Source organism: Branchiostoma lanceolatum, chromosome 9, assembly GCF_035083965.1.
Source record: "Branchiostoma lanceolatum isolate klBraLanc5 chromosome 9, klBraLanc5.hap2, whole genome shotgun sequence".
In the NCBI taxonomy this organism is placed as follows: Eukaryota; Metazoa; Chordata; class Leptocardii; order Amphioxiformes; family Branchiostomatidae; genus Branchiostoma; species Branchiostoma lanceolatum.
The window spans coordinates 4,108,943-4,123,300 of record NC_089730.1 but is presented as its reverse complement, the minus strand read 5'-3'; the positions used below and the strand labels follow the sequence as shown (position 1 = coordinate 4,123,300).

Here is a 14,358-nt window from a genome sequence, read left to right as displayed (position 1 = left end):
GTTGCAGAAGATTAAGAAGAGTTGTAACTATCTTAAAAAAAGAGCGGAATTATATTTTTAATAAAAGAGTCTAAGCAAGACAGCTTTCTAATATACAAAATGGTATTTTATTCCAGCCCATGCAAGAGGAGTAGCAGGGTTTTTTCTTCTTCACTCACTCAGTCACTCAGTCACTCACTCACTCAGTCACTCACTCACTCACTCACTCACTCACTCACTCACTCACTCACTCACTCACTCACTCACTCATCCCGCACTCACTCACTCACTCACTCACTCACTCACTCACTCACTCACTCACTCATCCCGCACTCACTCATCCCGCACTCACTCACTCACTCACTCACTCACACTCACTCACACTCACTCACTCACTCGCTCACTCACTCACTCACTCACTCACTCACTCACACTCACTCACTCACTCATTCACTCACTCACTTTCTTTCTCACTGTTTATTTGCGAGTATATGTCTCTTTGGTATTTTCTGCATTTTCTGTGCGTGTTTACGGTCTAATGGGGGTGAAGTCTGCCATTTCTGATGGTCGTGTTATCAAGATATGATAGATATGATTTATCATGCATTATGCAAGGAATGTCTAGAAATATGGCTACACATTTCATTTCTATTTTTGATCTTAACGGAAGGAAACATATTGTTTTGATACGTTTCTTCTTCCTGCTTTTCTTATGCCTTTTCTCCAAACAAATAAGGTCAATGACCTGCACCAGACGGCTGTCACCATGGTTACTGGTAAAGTAGCAGACACCCTGTGGTGTTTGATTACATTATGTAGCAAGTGGCAGGACAAAGCTGGAGGGGCTGGTCATCATATATATTGAATGTGTTTGAGTAAGAATAAACAGAACAGTAGTTTGTTAGGCTTGACCATATGTAAAGGTAAAAATTATGTATTTGTTTGCAAATGCTACTTTTTTGCTTGTAGGTTGCTTCCTTCGTTTAGTTGACTGTCATAGACTCTTGTATCAGTACCGCCAAGGAGTGTTAACAATGGTGTATTAAAATGTACCTTTATTTCTTCGTGATGGACAAAATCAAAAAAAGAATCCTTTTGACCTTGGTTTTATTTCTTCTTCCGAAAGTTTTACATTACATACAATGTCAAACGGGTCAAACATCACATTCTGAGAGATTTTACTACCTTTAGATGGTATAAATAAAGTTGAATATTGTTATATGGCATAACAAATTGTCCCTCTATTCGTTACACATTCTTATGTATGCACACACGGACGTTTGTATACGAATTGATATATGTAAAAAGTGCTTTTGAAACACTAGTGAAAGTGGGCCGAAATCTTGAGGTCGACATTTATGTACAATACAGTCATGTGTATCTAGTCTCTTGACTTGACTTATGTCGGGTGCCAGTCTCCCTCATCCGTCACCCGAACCACTGTAGCCGCCCAGAAGCTCCTGTCCTGCATAGCCTTCCCCATGCCATCAGTTTGTATGCCAGTGTCTCTTTTAAGGACATCTTTGTATGTTAAGGGTGGTCTTCCTTGTCTTCTTTTCCCATGTGCTGGGGTCCATAACACTAAGTCCGATACTATTTTCATGTTGTTTCTAAGGCAGTGTCCGGCAAACCTTAAACGTCTGGCCCGTATCTTGTCTGACACTTTTGGGAGACCAGCAAAGAGTTCCTTGTTTGTCCAGTGCTGTTCTAGTCTCAGTACGAGATATCAAACCGGCATTTCTTATCAAAGAGATACAAACTGATAAACACAAAAGACAGAATTTCATCTTACAACAACACATCTTTTCTTAAAAACGAAAGAATAAAAGAAAGAAAAGAAATGAAAAGAAATATCCATTCACCTCCTTACAAGACATGAAAAGGACAAGGTCATTCATGATTTCGAGAACGCATGCGCGGCGACATGTATTGTGGGTAATATGTCAAAGGTGAAGGCCCCCGAGACATAAACAAACTATGTATGGACATTGTTATGCAAATCGGGGCAATGGTCGAGACGAGAACTGTTTACAAGTAATGAGGCCTTTACCTTTGACCTTGCGCATGCGCACTTGGAATCGTGAAGGACCTTATTAAAAGCCGACTTCTTCAGAATTTACTGACTCGCTCTGGGGAAGTCTCTGACGTAAGAGGACAGATTTCCCAGCAGTCCTGTCGGCACGTCGTACGACCGGATGTGGACCGGAGATGACGTAGGTGTGACGCAAGACTGCAGAGGCTGACGTACTCCGGGACAGTCGCTTTCTGAGCACGCGTGCCGGTACAGTTCCTCCCACCGCTTGCTGACACTAGTTTCCCGCTTCCATTTAGTTCTGTAGAGATTTGGAAAGACAAAAAAGGTGTCAAAATTTTCCGACGAACACATCCAGCAGGTCTACAAAATTTTGAGAAGAAGTAACGTTAAAAAAGCACATTCAGAACAAAATCATTTTTGTGCAGTTTTTATCTTTGAGCATTCCTGGTAATCTAGTGAAAAATCTAGACACCAGTGGTATTGTACAATATAAGCTTTAATTACACAAAAGTTATTAATAAATAAAGTAGAACAAAAATCTACTGGGAAATATCCCGAAAACACAGTGTATGTATGCTGCACTGCATGTTTAAGACATTTAAGAAAACCCGCAAAAGTAGATATTACATAGTATAAACACAAACTGTAAAATGCTCTACGGTACCCACTCTTATATAGGAACCCACAAGGAAAGAAAGGCCATGAACACCGAATTAAGAACTACACTAACAACTCATACAATTTACTATCTATTTGTCAGTGTATGTACACTTGTATTTTCTTGTTTCATGTTTCTGTTATGCATCTTTCGTTTATCTGAATAAAGTTTGAAAAAAACAAAAAAAAAGCTCATACAACACACCAACCTGAGCGGAAATACACTTTTTTCAGTTACACCACCTTATCAATAATTTCACAAAGAACGACTTTTTTACGTTTAGTGTGTTTTGTTGCCTTTTGAATCATATATTTACATCTTGCATCATATGTAAGCTATAAAATCAAGGGTCATCCCTTTTAGCCAGCCTATCTGATCTCAAGCGTCAAACTGATGAAAGCTTGTTTGTTACTGAAGAAATTAGCAGGTAAAGTTCGACCTCCGCGAGCGAGGTCGGACGTGCACAGCCCGGCATTGCAGGTGTACAGGTGATGCGGTCCTGCGCTTTCAGCTAGAAAAATGCCTTTTTTTGGGTGTAGCTAAGTGCAGTTTGTAATTGCTATGAAAAGACATTGTTTGTAGTGAAACTGTTGGCAAATTTGTCACATGATCTTGGGTAAATATAATGTTCTCAATATAAATGAATAACGTTGGTGCATTTTCTATAGCTTTATTACGAACGCGCCCATGTAAAACACGTATTATCAAATGTAAGCCTATGGGGCGAAAAAACTCATGAATAAGACCATAAGAAATGTTAGGAGGACGCAGTTTTCTTACCTGCGGTTCTGGTACCACGTCTTGATCTGGGTCTCGGTCAGACCGAGGGCCCTGGCGACCTCGGCCCGCTCGGACACGCTCAGATACTTCTGACAGCGGAACTTCCTCTCCAGGGACCGGAGTTGGGACTGGAAATGGGAAATAAAAATAAGACATCTAAAAGACGGACACTACATCAGCCTCCTTCGCAGACTTCCTATAACGGCGGCGTAGATATTGGGAGGGGGGGGGGGGGGTATATAAACGGCGGTCGTCCCTTGGCTACACAACTCCTTTGGCTACACAACTCCCTTGCCGGCATTACATAACTTTGCCCCCCCTCCCAATATTTACGCTGCCGTTATAGGAAGTCTGCGAAGGAGGCTACGCTACATACCGTAATATACGGGTTCACTGTACCCGCTCGTTCTCATTTAAATGTACCACTGCACCAAATCGGGTATTTAAGCATGCTTAATGAGATTCGTAAATAAAGCTTAAACATTGGACGACGATTAAGTAACATTTACGCCACATTTAAGACGTATTAAATGCCACAACTATGGGTCCATCTTTACACTATCTTTAAGAACAGCGTAAAGTCAACTTAAAAATGTATGTATCTTTACATAATCTTAAATGTCGCTTAAGGGTTCATTAAATCTAATGCCCCCCTACATGCGTACATCATCTTTACGAACAGCGTAAAGTCATCTTAAAAATGTACCTATCTTTACTTAATCTTTAATGGCACTTAAGTATGCATTAAATATAATGTTCCATGGTATGCTCACAGCAAACATGCCAACAGATTTGAAAATGCGGTGGTGTCGTTTTAGCAAAAGTGAACAACAATGAGTCGACTAATGTAACACATCACACTTTCAAAAACCTCAGTGTACTACGGGATATTTCTCAAGGTCTTTCTGGTGTACTTTGAAAGGTTTAAACGTAAGCATTATAGAACGAGACAAAATCATTGAACGAACAGTTCCCGTGTTCTTAATAACATTGCGCCCGCTCTGTAAAAACCCTAAGCCTAAGTCTTATATCCTAACGTTACATTTATTTTGTCTTAACATTGCCAATCTGGTAAAGCGTGTGTGGTTAATTTAATTCGAGATAGGAACAAGCAACCATCAAATTGTGTAAAAGTATCGTACAAAAGTTTCACCAAACACGCACAGCATAAATGCCAACGGATTTGAAAATGCGTTCGTGTCGTTTTGGCCAATGTGCACAACAATTTAGTGGACAAATCTAACACACACAACTTTCAAAAACCTCTGTGTCAGTATACTATGGGTTGTTTCTAAATTTCTTGCTGGTGTACTTTGAGAAGTTTAAACGCAAGCACTTTTTCCCGCGAGCCGTGTGCACTCGCCTATTGTTTTCAGTGAGACAAAATTCTTGCACGAACAGTTACCGTGTTCTTGTTAACATTGCGCCCGCTCTGTGAAAACCCCAAACCTAAGTCTTATATCCTAACGTAACATTCATTTTGTCTTTACATTGCCAATTTGATAAGGCGTGTGTGTTTTATTTAACTCTAGATAGGAACAAGCAACCATCGAATTGTGTACAAGTATCGCACAAAAGTTCCTCTGAACGCGCACAGCATGCATACCAACGGGTTTGAAAAAGCGGCGGTGTCGTTTTGGCAAATGTGAACAACAGTTTAGTCAACAAATGTAACACATCACACTTTCAAAAACCTCGGTGTACGACGGGTTATTTCTGAAGGTCTCCCTGGTGTACTTTGAAAGGTTTAAACGCAAGCACATTTTTCCGCGAGCCGTGTGCACTCGATCACCGCTTGTTTTCAGGGAGACAAAATTCTTGCACGAACAGTTTCTGTTTTCTTATACTAGTAAAAATTGCGCCCGCTCTGTAAGAACCCCAAACCTAAGCCTTATATCCTAACGTGACATTCATTTTGTCTTAACATTGCCAATCTGGTAAAGCGTGTGTGGTATATTCAACACGAGATAGGAACAAGCAACCATCAGATTTTGTACAAGTATCGCACAAAAGTTCCTCTGAACGCGCACAGCATGCATACCAACGGGTTTGAAAATGCGGCGGTGTCGTTTTGGCAAATGTGAACAACAATTTAGTCGACAAATGTAACACATCACACTTTCAAAAACCTCAGTTTACCGCGGGTTATTTCTCAAGGTCTCCCTGGTGTACTTTGAAAGGTTTAAACGCAAGCACTTTTTCCCGCGAGCCGTGTGCACTCGATCACCGCTTGTTTTCAGGGAGACAAAATTCTTGCACGAACAGTTTCCGTGTTCTTATAAACATTGCGCCCGCTCTGTAAGAACCCCAAACCTAAGCCTTTTATCCTAACGTGACATTCATTTTGTCTTAACATTGCCAATCTGGTAAAGCGTGTGTGGTATATTCAACACGAGATAGGAACAAGCAACCATCAAATTTTGTACAAGTATCGCACAAAAGTTCCTCTGAACGCGCACAGCATGCATACCAATGGGTTTGAAAATGCGGCGGTGTCGTTTTGGCAAATGTGAACAACAGTTTAGTCGACAAATGTAACACATCACACTTTCAAAAACCTTGGTGTACTACGGGTTATTTCTCAAGGTCTCCCTGGTGTACTTTGAAAGGTTTAAACGCAAGCACTTTTTCCCGCGAGTCGTGTGCACTCGATCGCCGCTTGTTTTTAGGGATACAAAATTCTTACACGAACAGTTTCCGTTTTCTTATAAACTTTGCGCCCGCTCTGTAAGAACCCTAAACCTGAGCCTTATATCCTAACGTGACATTCATTTTGTCTTAACATTGCCAATCTGGTAAAGCGTGTGTGGTATATTCAACACGAGATAGGAACAAGCAACCATCAAATTTTGTACAAGTATCGCACAAAAGTTCCTCTGAACGCTCACAGCTAGCCTCTACCAGGCTCCGCGGGATGGCTGGAAAAATAGTAGAAATTGGCTTAATAGAACTAATGCCAAGGGAGTTAGCTACGGAGAGAGGGTCCAATCTGCCATCCATCGAAATGGAACCTTACTGTATAGCGGACCTACCCTGAATAGCGAAGTGCCGCGGCTGACTTCTACTATTTTCCCAACGATAGGACGGAGCCTGGTAGAGGCTAGCGCACAGCATGCATACCAACGGATTTGGAAATGCGGCGGTGTAGTTTTGGCAAATGTGAACAACAATTTAGTCGACAAATGTAACACATCACACTTTCAAAAACCTCAGTTTACTGCTGGCTTTTTCTCAAGGTCTACCTGGTGTACTTTGAAAGGTTTAGACGAAAGCACTTTTTCCCGCGAGCCGTGTGCACTCGATCGCCGCTTGTTTTCAGGGAGACAAAATTCTTGCACGAACAGTTTCCGTTTTCTTATAAAAATTGCGCCCGAAGTTCCTCTGAACGCGCACAGCCTGCATACCGAAGGATTTGAAAATGCGGCAGTGTCGTTTCGGCCAAAGTGAACAACAATTCAGTCGACAAATGTAACACACGACACTTTCAAAAATTTCAGTATTATTTCTGAAGGTCTAGATATCTTTCTGCTAATTATGGTGTACTTTGAAAGGTTTAAAGGCAAGCACTTTTTCCCGCGAGCCGTGTGCTCTAGCCGCTTGCAATTGTTTTCAGTTATAACATTTAAGCCCGCGTAATTATTACGTTAAATGACTTAAACCAAAACGGAATACTTAAGCATGCTTTAAGAGTGCTTAAAGAGCCAATTTAGTGCAGTGAACAGTTACCGTGTTCTTATAACCTTTCTATCTGCTCTGTAATAAATACCCCAAACTAAAAGCTATCAAATTTCGTGCAAAAAAGCGTCTCACTTGATTTCCCCTGCACCCGGACACAGGATATTCGTCTAAAGATTTTGAAATGCGGAATTGTTTTTTTGGTAATACGCATTCTGTAACTTCCGTTACCGTTTGAAGTAAGACGTTTCTTGCATTAGGCTATGCCACATGTAAGGTCCCAAATTGTCGTTTTTAAAAGCCAGAAAAGCTTTAAATCGTCATAAAAACGACAGTTTGGCACCTTATATGTGGCATATCCTAATGTCAGGAACGTCATACTTCAAACGGTAACGAAAATGTGTACACAGAACGTGCGTAGTCCAGTGTTAGGGACGCTGGACCAAGAGGTTGGGAGTTCGAATCCCGGCTGTTGTCGCTCACTCGACATGCACGCTATATATACAATGGACCTGTATATACCGCATGTAGTGTCTGTCTTTTCTATCACAATTAGCGGAAGAATATATCGTCAATGAGCGTAAGTGGTTAGAGAGCACTTTCATTGGATCGGAAAATTCCCCTGGCTCTTTTTGACAAGTGCAACGATATGCCTAAGTGAAAATGTGTCTCGAACGTACAGTACAGCTGGAGTAGCATAGTAAAATCATAGCTAAAGCATAGATACATACTGTTTATGATCTTCCATAAGAATAGCAAAAGCTACATACAGGTTAAATGCACAGGAATACTTCTCACTCTTTTCGACAAATACAACAACCTCGCCGAAAATCTTGCTACCAAAAATCGTGTGATGCAAGGAATTCTGCATTGTCCCGTGAAAACATACAAGAACTCCAGTATTGTCCTCTGTATCTATATACTAACCGATAAAAGTAGTGAAATTGACGGGATTCAAAAAGAAATAAACTTATCTCAAATGCGTGTGCATTTTTACGTATCTGCTGAGCGTACGGATTGTGATACTCGACTACTTACTAATCCATACACGTGGTTTGCAGTAAAGACATTGTTTGTAGGCCGGACAATCTATGTAGCAAAACGACTTCTGCCATGTAGCGAAACAAGTACATGTACTTGTACCATGTAGCGAAGCAACTTCTGCCATGTAGCGATATTTAGGACTTAATTGCGAATTATCGAAGTTTCTAATAGTACATACTGTACATGTACCTATTTCCAAACTGTAAGTATTTACCTGTGTAAAGACCGTCCTCCGGCGGCGCTGTTTACGGGGTCTGGTCGGGAGGGTGGGCTTGAGCGCCGCGCTGAACGGCTCCGTGGGCCGCCGGTCCGGTCTGTGCAGGTGCAGCGGGTACTGCGAGCCCCAGCGGACGGGCAGGGACACGTGTAGGGCCGAGGAGACTTTCCTCTCTGCTCGGTGTGAGAAAATACATGTAAGGGTACAGAAATCAGCATTCGATATAAGAAATAAGTTAATAAGGCCCATAATATGGAAATAAAAAAAAATTCTGAAATCTTTATGGCGGTGACATTTACTAACACTATTCAGCATATTTGCGTAATAGCTTCATACTTCGAGCATTTTAAACCGCGCAAAAACGTGCCGAACGATGGTCCCCTTAGTTTCGCAAGCCAACAAAAACCCTGGCGACGATTTTCAGTGACTCACATCACAACGACAGCGTATTTTGCATCATGGACGTAGCTATAAATTGTGATAGAGTTGTTTGAACTAATCATGTATAGAAATGACTGAAAGTTACTTTCAAAGTCCGATTTTCGAGCCCTAATATTGCTTGGGTTTCCTTTAGTCACGTGGGTATGTGGTGCCTTTCCGTATTTAGTTTTAAATTTTTTGGGTGCTATGATAAGAATAACAGGATGAGAAATAAAAGATTACCAAAAAAATCAATATTTAGATTTAGTAGACCTTTCCAATGATACGAACTTTGTAAAGGTATTAAGAGTTTGAAATTTTTGTGTGCCATCACAGTTTCGTTGTGTCATGATAAGAATAATTGGACAAAGGAATAAGACGTTACAATAAAAATCAACAGTTAAATATGAAAGCCTTCAAGATCTTTTCCTCTTTGGCAGAATTCGTCATTCTAATTAAGAACATGGACCGGTTTGAAACAAAAATCATTATGTTTAAGAATGAAATTTAAGCCGGGCGAGAGGATAATTAAAGCACAAAAGTGGATAAAGATTGTGTCTTCTATGGGCAAGCAGAAATAATTAAAGCATAGTTATGACACTAATGATTGGATTGGTTCTTGTTTCAAGATGAAAAAAATTCAGTCTAAAGCATTTCAAGTATGAAAGCTGAACAGAAAAACTATACCTTACATCGCTCTGGTAGAGGAAAAATCGAAACATGTGGAATCTTATATAACTTACGCTTATCAAAAAGGCAAGGTAGTGGGCAACCTCAAGCCAACCGTACACACACACGCCGTATCCTGAGAAAAGACGCTATAGCCGCATAGTTCCCGTTTAGAACTTTATTCAAGCCCACATCCAGACCAGTTTCGCCTTGTGTGTGACTTTCTCGATGCCCAAAGGCTCGAATGATGACAAAGGTAATATTTTCTACTAGCTATAAGCAAAGTGATAGATAGAAAGCATAGCACATGCGTATAAATACAGTTAAGATATAGTTGATAAAGCATTATTACTAGGTATTTGGACACAACTTTTTAAATCAAGTTTAAAAGTTGAAGCTAAGGTAAAGCTGGTAAGGCCCGTAAACTACACTTTTACTGGTTGGGGTGAAAAGTTAACCCTCCAAGCAGAGGTTCGGATCGGCTCTGATTTTTGACACGTTTTTATGCTTTTTTGTCGGAGTAAAAAAAAACGGGATGAAATACCAGAAAGCCCCATAAAACGCTTGAAAACACGTCAAAATCCAGCCAGAGCCGAGCATCTGCTTGGAAAGTATGAAAGTTCAATTTTTTTCAGTTTGCCTCCGAGACGCATTTACAAGAATCACATCATGTAATCATTTTACAAGACTTCAGTAGTAAACGTATATTTCATACTGTAACATTTAAGAGGAGGTTAAAGCCTACAAAACGTCTTTAAGACGATACATGATCTCAACTCTTGACCTTACCTTCTTCAGACGGTCTGTCTCTATCCGGGTTTTCGTCTAAGATGTCCTTGATGAGAAAAGACTTCCGCGGTTTGTGTTCTACTGCCATACTGTCCTTCCAAACTTTCTCATCCAACCTTCAAGACCTTCGCAGAGTTTCTTTGAGACTGTACCTTCTTCTGCGGGTCGGAAACGTCTTGGGTCTGTGTCTTGGAGTCCAGGGGTTGTCTTACCGAAGCTACTTCTTCACCTGTCAGCCAAGGCTTTATTAGTGCCGAGACGGATTGCCAAGGAACAAGAAGGTGACAGCTCCTTCAAGTCTTCACGTCTTCACAACTCAAGAACGTAGATGAACATTCGCTCGCGCCAAGAGCGAATAGAGTTCAGAGAACATGGATATCGTCTCTACTACAAGTGGGTAGCTCTGCCGACACGACCGAATGGTTGTTGTCGCTCAAGTCCTGCTTGTTGTAACGCTGCTGGTCGGATACAGTTAGTATTTCCTTCTGATACCGCCGCGGGCATTGGTTGATATCAAGTTATCGCTCACAAATTGACGCATCAGATCGAATCAGGCCCAAGATTGCTGCGACGTAGATTTTCAAATTCTCCGAGAGTGTAGAAAACGAAGCTCATTCGCAAGGTTGAACAGTCTTGTAGTTGGACACGAGCTGAGCTTGGAACATCTTGGAAGAAGTTCTTCTCTCAAGGAGTCTTCCTAGTGCCCACATGTGGGCCTAGTTAGCGGGTTCTAGATCTGTTCTCCGGGTGAAATTTACGATCAGCCCTGGAGGGTTGTAATTAAGTCAGAATGGGCGGGGAGAGAGCGGGAAGGGGTCGGGCCGAATCAGCCGGCGTCCCCTGACGAGGTACTGCCCGGGACATGGGTATACGAAACCTTCTCCAAGCAGATGTATGGCTGTAGCTTTCTTTATTGCCTTCGCCAAGAAGGTTATCTTTTTGGTAGCATTTGTTAAAGGTTTGCGTAGCAAAACCTTTGTTGGATCCGTTGGCATGTGAGGTGGCCGCCATCTTGAATTGTGACGTCACAGGGTCGCCATACCATTTTATTTGAAGGGGGGTTTTTTGGGGTCGCTAGCGCTCTCTCTATTTTCAAGAAATCGGCACACAACTATCACACATTCAACTCAAATAAAAAGAAAAAAATTCATTACCAATTCATATTTATGAAAAAAACGTAATTGCTTAACTAACATAGCAAATCTAAAGTATATGTAGCACAAATAGTTAACTCTAGTGTTTTTGATAGCGTTTGTTTGTATGTTTGTTCGTATGTTGTTGAACAGCTTAACTCAAGAAGCTATGGATACATTGGCATGAAATTTATTATGTGGTCAGGCCTTGTTTTATCAAAGAAATTGTCAGATTTTGGGCCCCCTGCCGGTTTTAATTGGTAAGGAAGCAGAATTTCCAGTTTGATATCTGTTTTTTTTTTCTTCTTTAATTTTCTGTCATTGGTCATCGAGAGACCGGAGGCCTTACTACATGTATTCGGTAAGTGTGTTGGATTCTTTAACGCGCAGAGGTTTGACGTCTGAAGCGCCATCATGCGAGTATGATTTTTTTTTATTGTCACGTTTTAGGGCGTCCCTCTAGTTTGATGCGTTTTTCTGCGTACCTGTATTGTATACCCGGTAAACCGCATGAAGGCGTAGCACACAAGATTTGCACTGAAGAGTACAAGCTGCTTATCTGGACAGATTTATATGATCCACACACACCGGGAAGGACCCCTACTCTTTTCGATAAGTGTGGTGGGTTCTTTAACGTGCTTGAGGTGTGGCTCTCCTCAAACAAGGGATCTCCATTTAACGTCCTATCTGAGGGACGCCCCTAACCGAAGCTAGGTACTCATTTTCATCTGAGTAAAGCGGGGAAAGTCGTGTTAAGTGCCTTTCCCAAGGGCACAACGTCAACGGGACAAATCAAGGAACCCCGGATTCGAACCCGGTATCTCTGGGTTTTGGGACCAAACACCCTGCCACTACGCCACCGCGACGCCACCTTTGTTTACAGGAATAGAAGAAAACGCCAACAGAACTCACAAAATGCTACAGAAAGATGTGAAGAACTTGCTATACCCAAACATCTGCTTGGAGATGAGATATCGCAGTGAACTGGCGCGGTGGAACAGGGGTCGGTGCTGACAATGCCCACCCGTCCAACACGCGGAGTGATTTAGCAGGTACAGAGAGAAGGCTGAGAGGATGAGAATAGCCAGGCTTCCTCATGGCACGAGCCGAGGACGTCACTACCTCAAACTCACAAATCAGCAGGTATTTGGTATTGCTAAAGCCCCGGTTACACACAACCGAGCATGGTTGTTACACACAACTTCTCTCGACCACCAACCAACCAACCAACCAACCAACCAACCAACCAACCAACCAACCAACCAACCAACCAACCGACCAACCAAACGACCGACCGACCAACCAAACGACCGACCGACCGACCGACCGACCGACCGACCGACCGACCGACCGACCGACCAACCAACCAACCAACCAACCAACCAACCAACCAACCAAACGATCGACCGACCGACCGACCAACCAACCAACCAACCAACCAAACAACCGACCGACCGACCGACCGACCGACCGACCGACCGACCGACCGACCGACCAACCAACCAACCAACCAACCAACCAACCAAGCAGTCTGACGAATCTTAGATTAAGAGTCAAATTTGACCCCCGAACACACCCTGACCACTACAGACTTACTTCCAACCACCGGCCAACCCATCACAAACTTCCCGTCCTCAGCCGAACACCAGCCAACCGCGCTCAACTCCAGCCTAACACAGCCCCCGAACCACTACCAACTTGGGAGAAGGTTGGGAAACAACATTCGGCGATGTGTAACCGGGGCTAATTGTAGCTAAGGTCTCCACCGTGGAAAATGACAATTGTGTAAGTCATCCTTTTAAAAACTTCATAAAACTTTTCTTCTGTTCCTCTCTTTCTTTTAACATCAACCCTTATGACTCTACCGGGTGCCTTAAGACCTTTTCACATTAAAGGTGAATATTAACTTGACCCTACTTACTATAGGCATCTGCCGAAGGATCGGTTTTGCACTTGATATAACTATGTTGAAAAGGGTGAACAGTTTAGGATCTACCAATGCAGGGTATCAACGGGACCTCCATTTAATGCCCTATCCGAGGGACTTCCCTAACCGAAGTTAGATACTAATTTTCACCTTGGTGAAGTGATGAACTTGTGTAAAATGCCTTTCCCTTTCACAACCCAAATCGGACAAGTCAGGGGACCCCGGATTCGAACCCTACACATCTGGATTCAGGGACAAACACCCTGCCATCACGTCACCACGGTTTTCCTCAAGTCGTTTCATTTTAGGGTACGAGAGCTGAGTTATTAGAGTTAACGGCATTTTTTTCCAAGACTTGACTTTCTGCCTCTATACATTTATTCAAATACTGTAAATGCATTTAATTTCGCGTGGTTTTTATTTCGCGCTAAGGCGAAAATGGAGTGTTCGCGGTGGTTTTAAGTTTGTGGCAGCGCTATAGTCACATACTGCTACAATATTGGACAAAATGTTCGCGGTGGTTTAAAGTTCGCGGTAAAACGGTCGCCACGAAAACCGCGAACATAAAACCACCGTTAACATTTCTGCACCTACTCTTTTCTTTTTTTCCGTCTGTTCTTCTTTCTTTTCACAAATTTCTTTTCAGTTTTTTTCTTCCTTTCTTCAAGCCATCTCAAAAGCCACCCTAGTCCCCATAATAGCCTTCAACATCGCATATGTACTGTTCTTATCTTAACTTATATCAATAATTATTTGATTATCCTTAACTTTATCACTCTTAAGTTCAACTTGGGTTATTTTCTTTTTAGTTATCGAATATGTAGACTGTGATCAATTTTGAATAAATATAAAGGAGGGGGCGTAGCTTCTACCTACCTTATGCACGTGTTCTTTTTTCTTTCTTATTTCTTAGTCATATAATTTCTTCTTTGTTGTGCAAATAGATAAATGATTGATTAGATACACAGTAAATCAATTTTTTGTGACGCCGCAACCAGCGGCGTGCTTTTTCTCTTATCTATTTTGCTTTTG

General features: G+C 41.9%; 1 protein-coding gene across 1 annotated transcript; it reads right to left on the bottom strand.

Annotated features, from left to right (window-relative positions):
- Nucleotides 1-1,700: 1,700 nt before the first annotated feature.
- LOC136442025 (barH-like 2 homeobox protein) lies at nucleotides 1,701-10,354 on the bottom strand. Its single transcript, XM_066438615.1, has 4 exons — nucleotides 10,267-10,354; nucleotides 8,386-8,561; nucleotides 3,453-3,580; nucleotides 1,701-2,312 (listed from the first exon to the last, which is right to left on the bottom strand). The coding sequence occupies exons 1-4, from the start codon at nucleotides 10,352-10,354 to the stop codon at nucleotides 2,096-2,098; spliced, it is 609 nt and encodes a 202-aa protein (XP_066294712.1). The 3' UTR covers nucleotides 1,701-2,095.
- Nucleotides 10,355-14,358: the final 4,004 nt, after the last annotated feature.

Excerpts from the sequence above, each read along its gene's own strand:
- LOC136442025 (XM_066438615.1), bottom strand. The coding sequence starts at position 10,354 with ATGGCAGTAGAACACAAACCGCGGAAGTCTTTTCTCATCAAGGACATC. Across the intron at positions 8,562-10,266 it reads AGACAGACCGTCTGAAGAAG|AGAGGAAAGTCTCCTCGGCC; the intron begins GTAAGGTCAAGA and ends CACACCGAGCAG. Across the intron at positions 3,581-8,385 it reads GGAGGACGGTCTTTACACAG|TCCCAACTCCGGTCCCTGGA; the intron begins GTAAATACTTAC and ends TCCCATTTCCAG.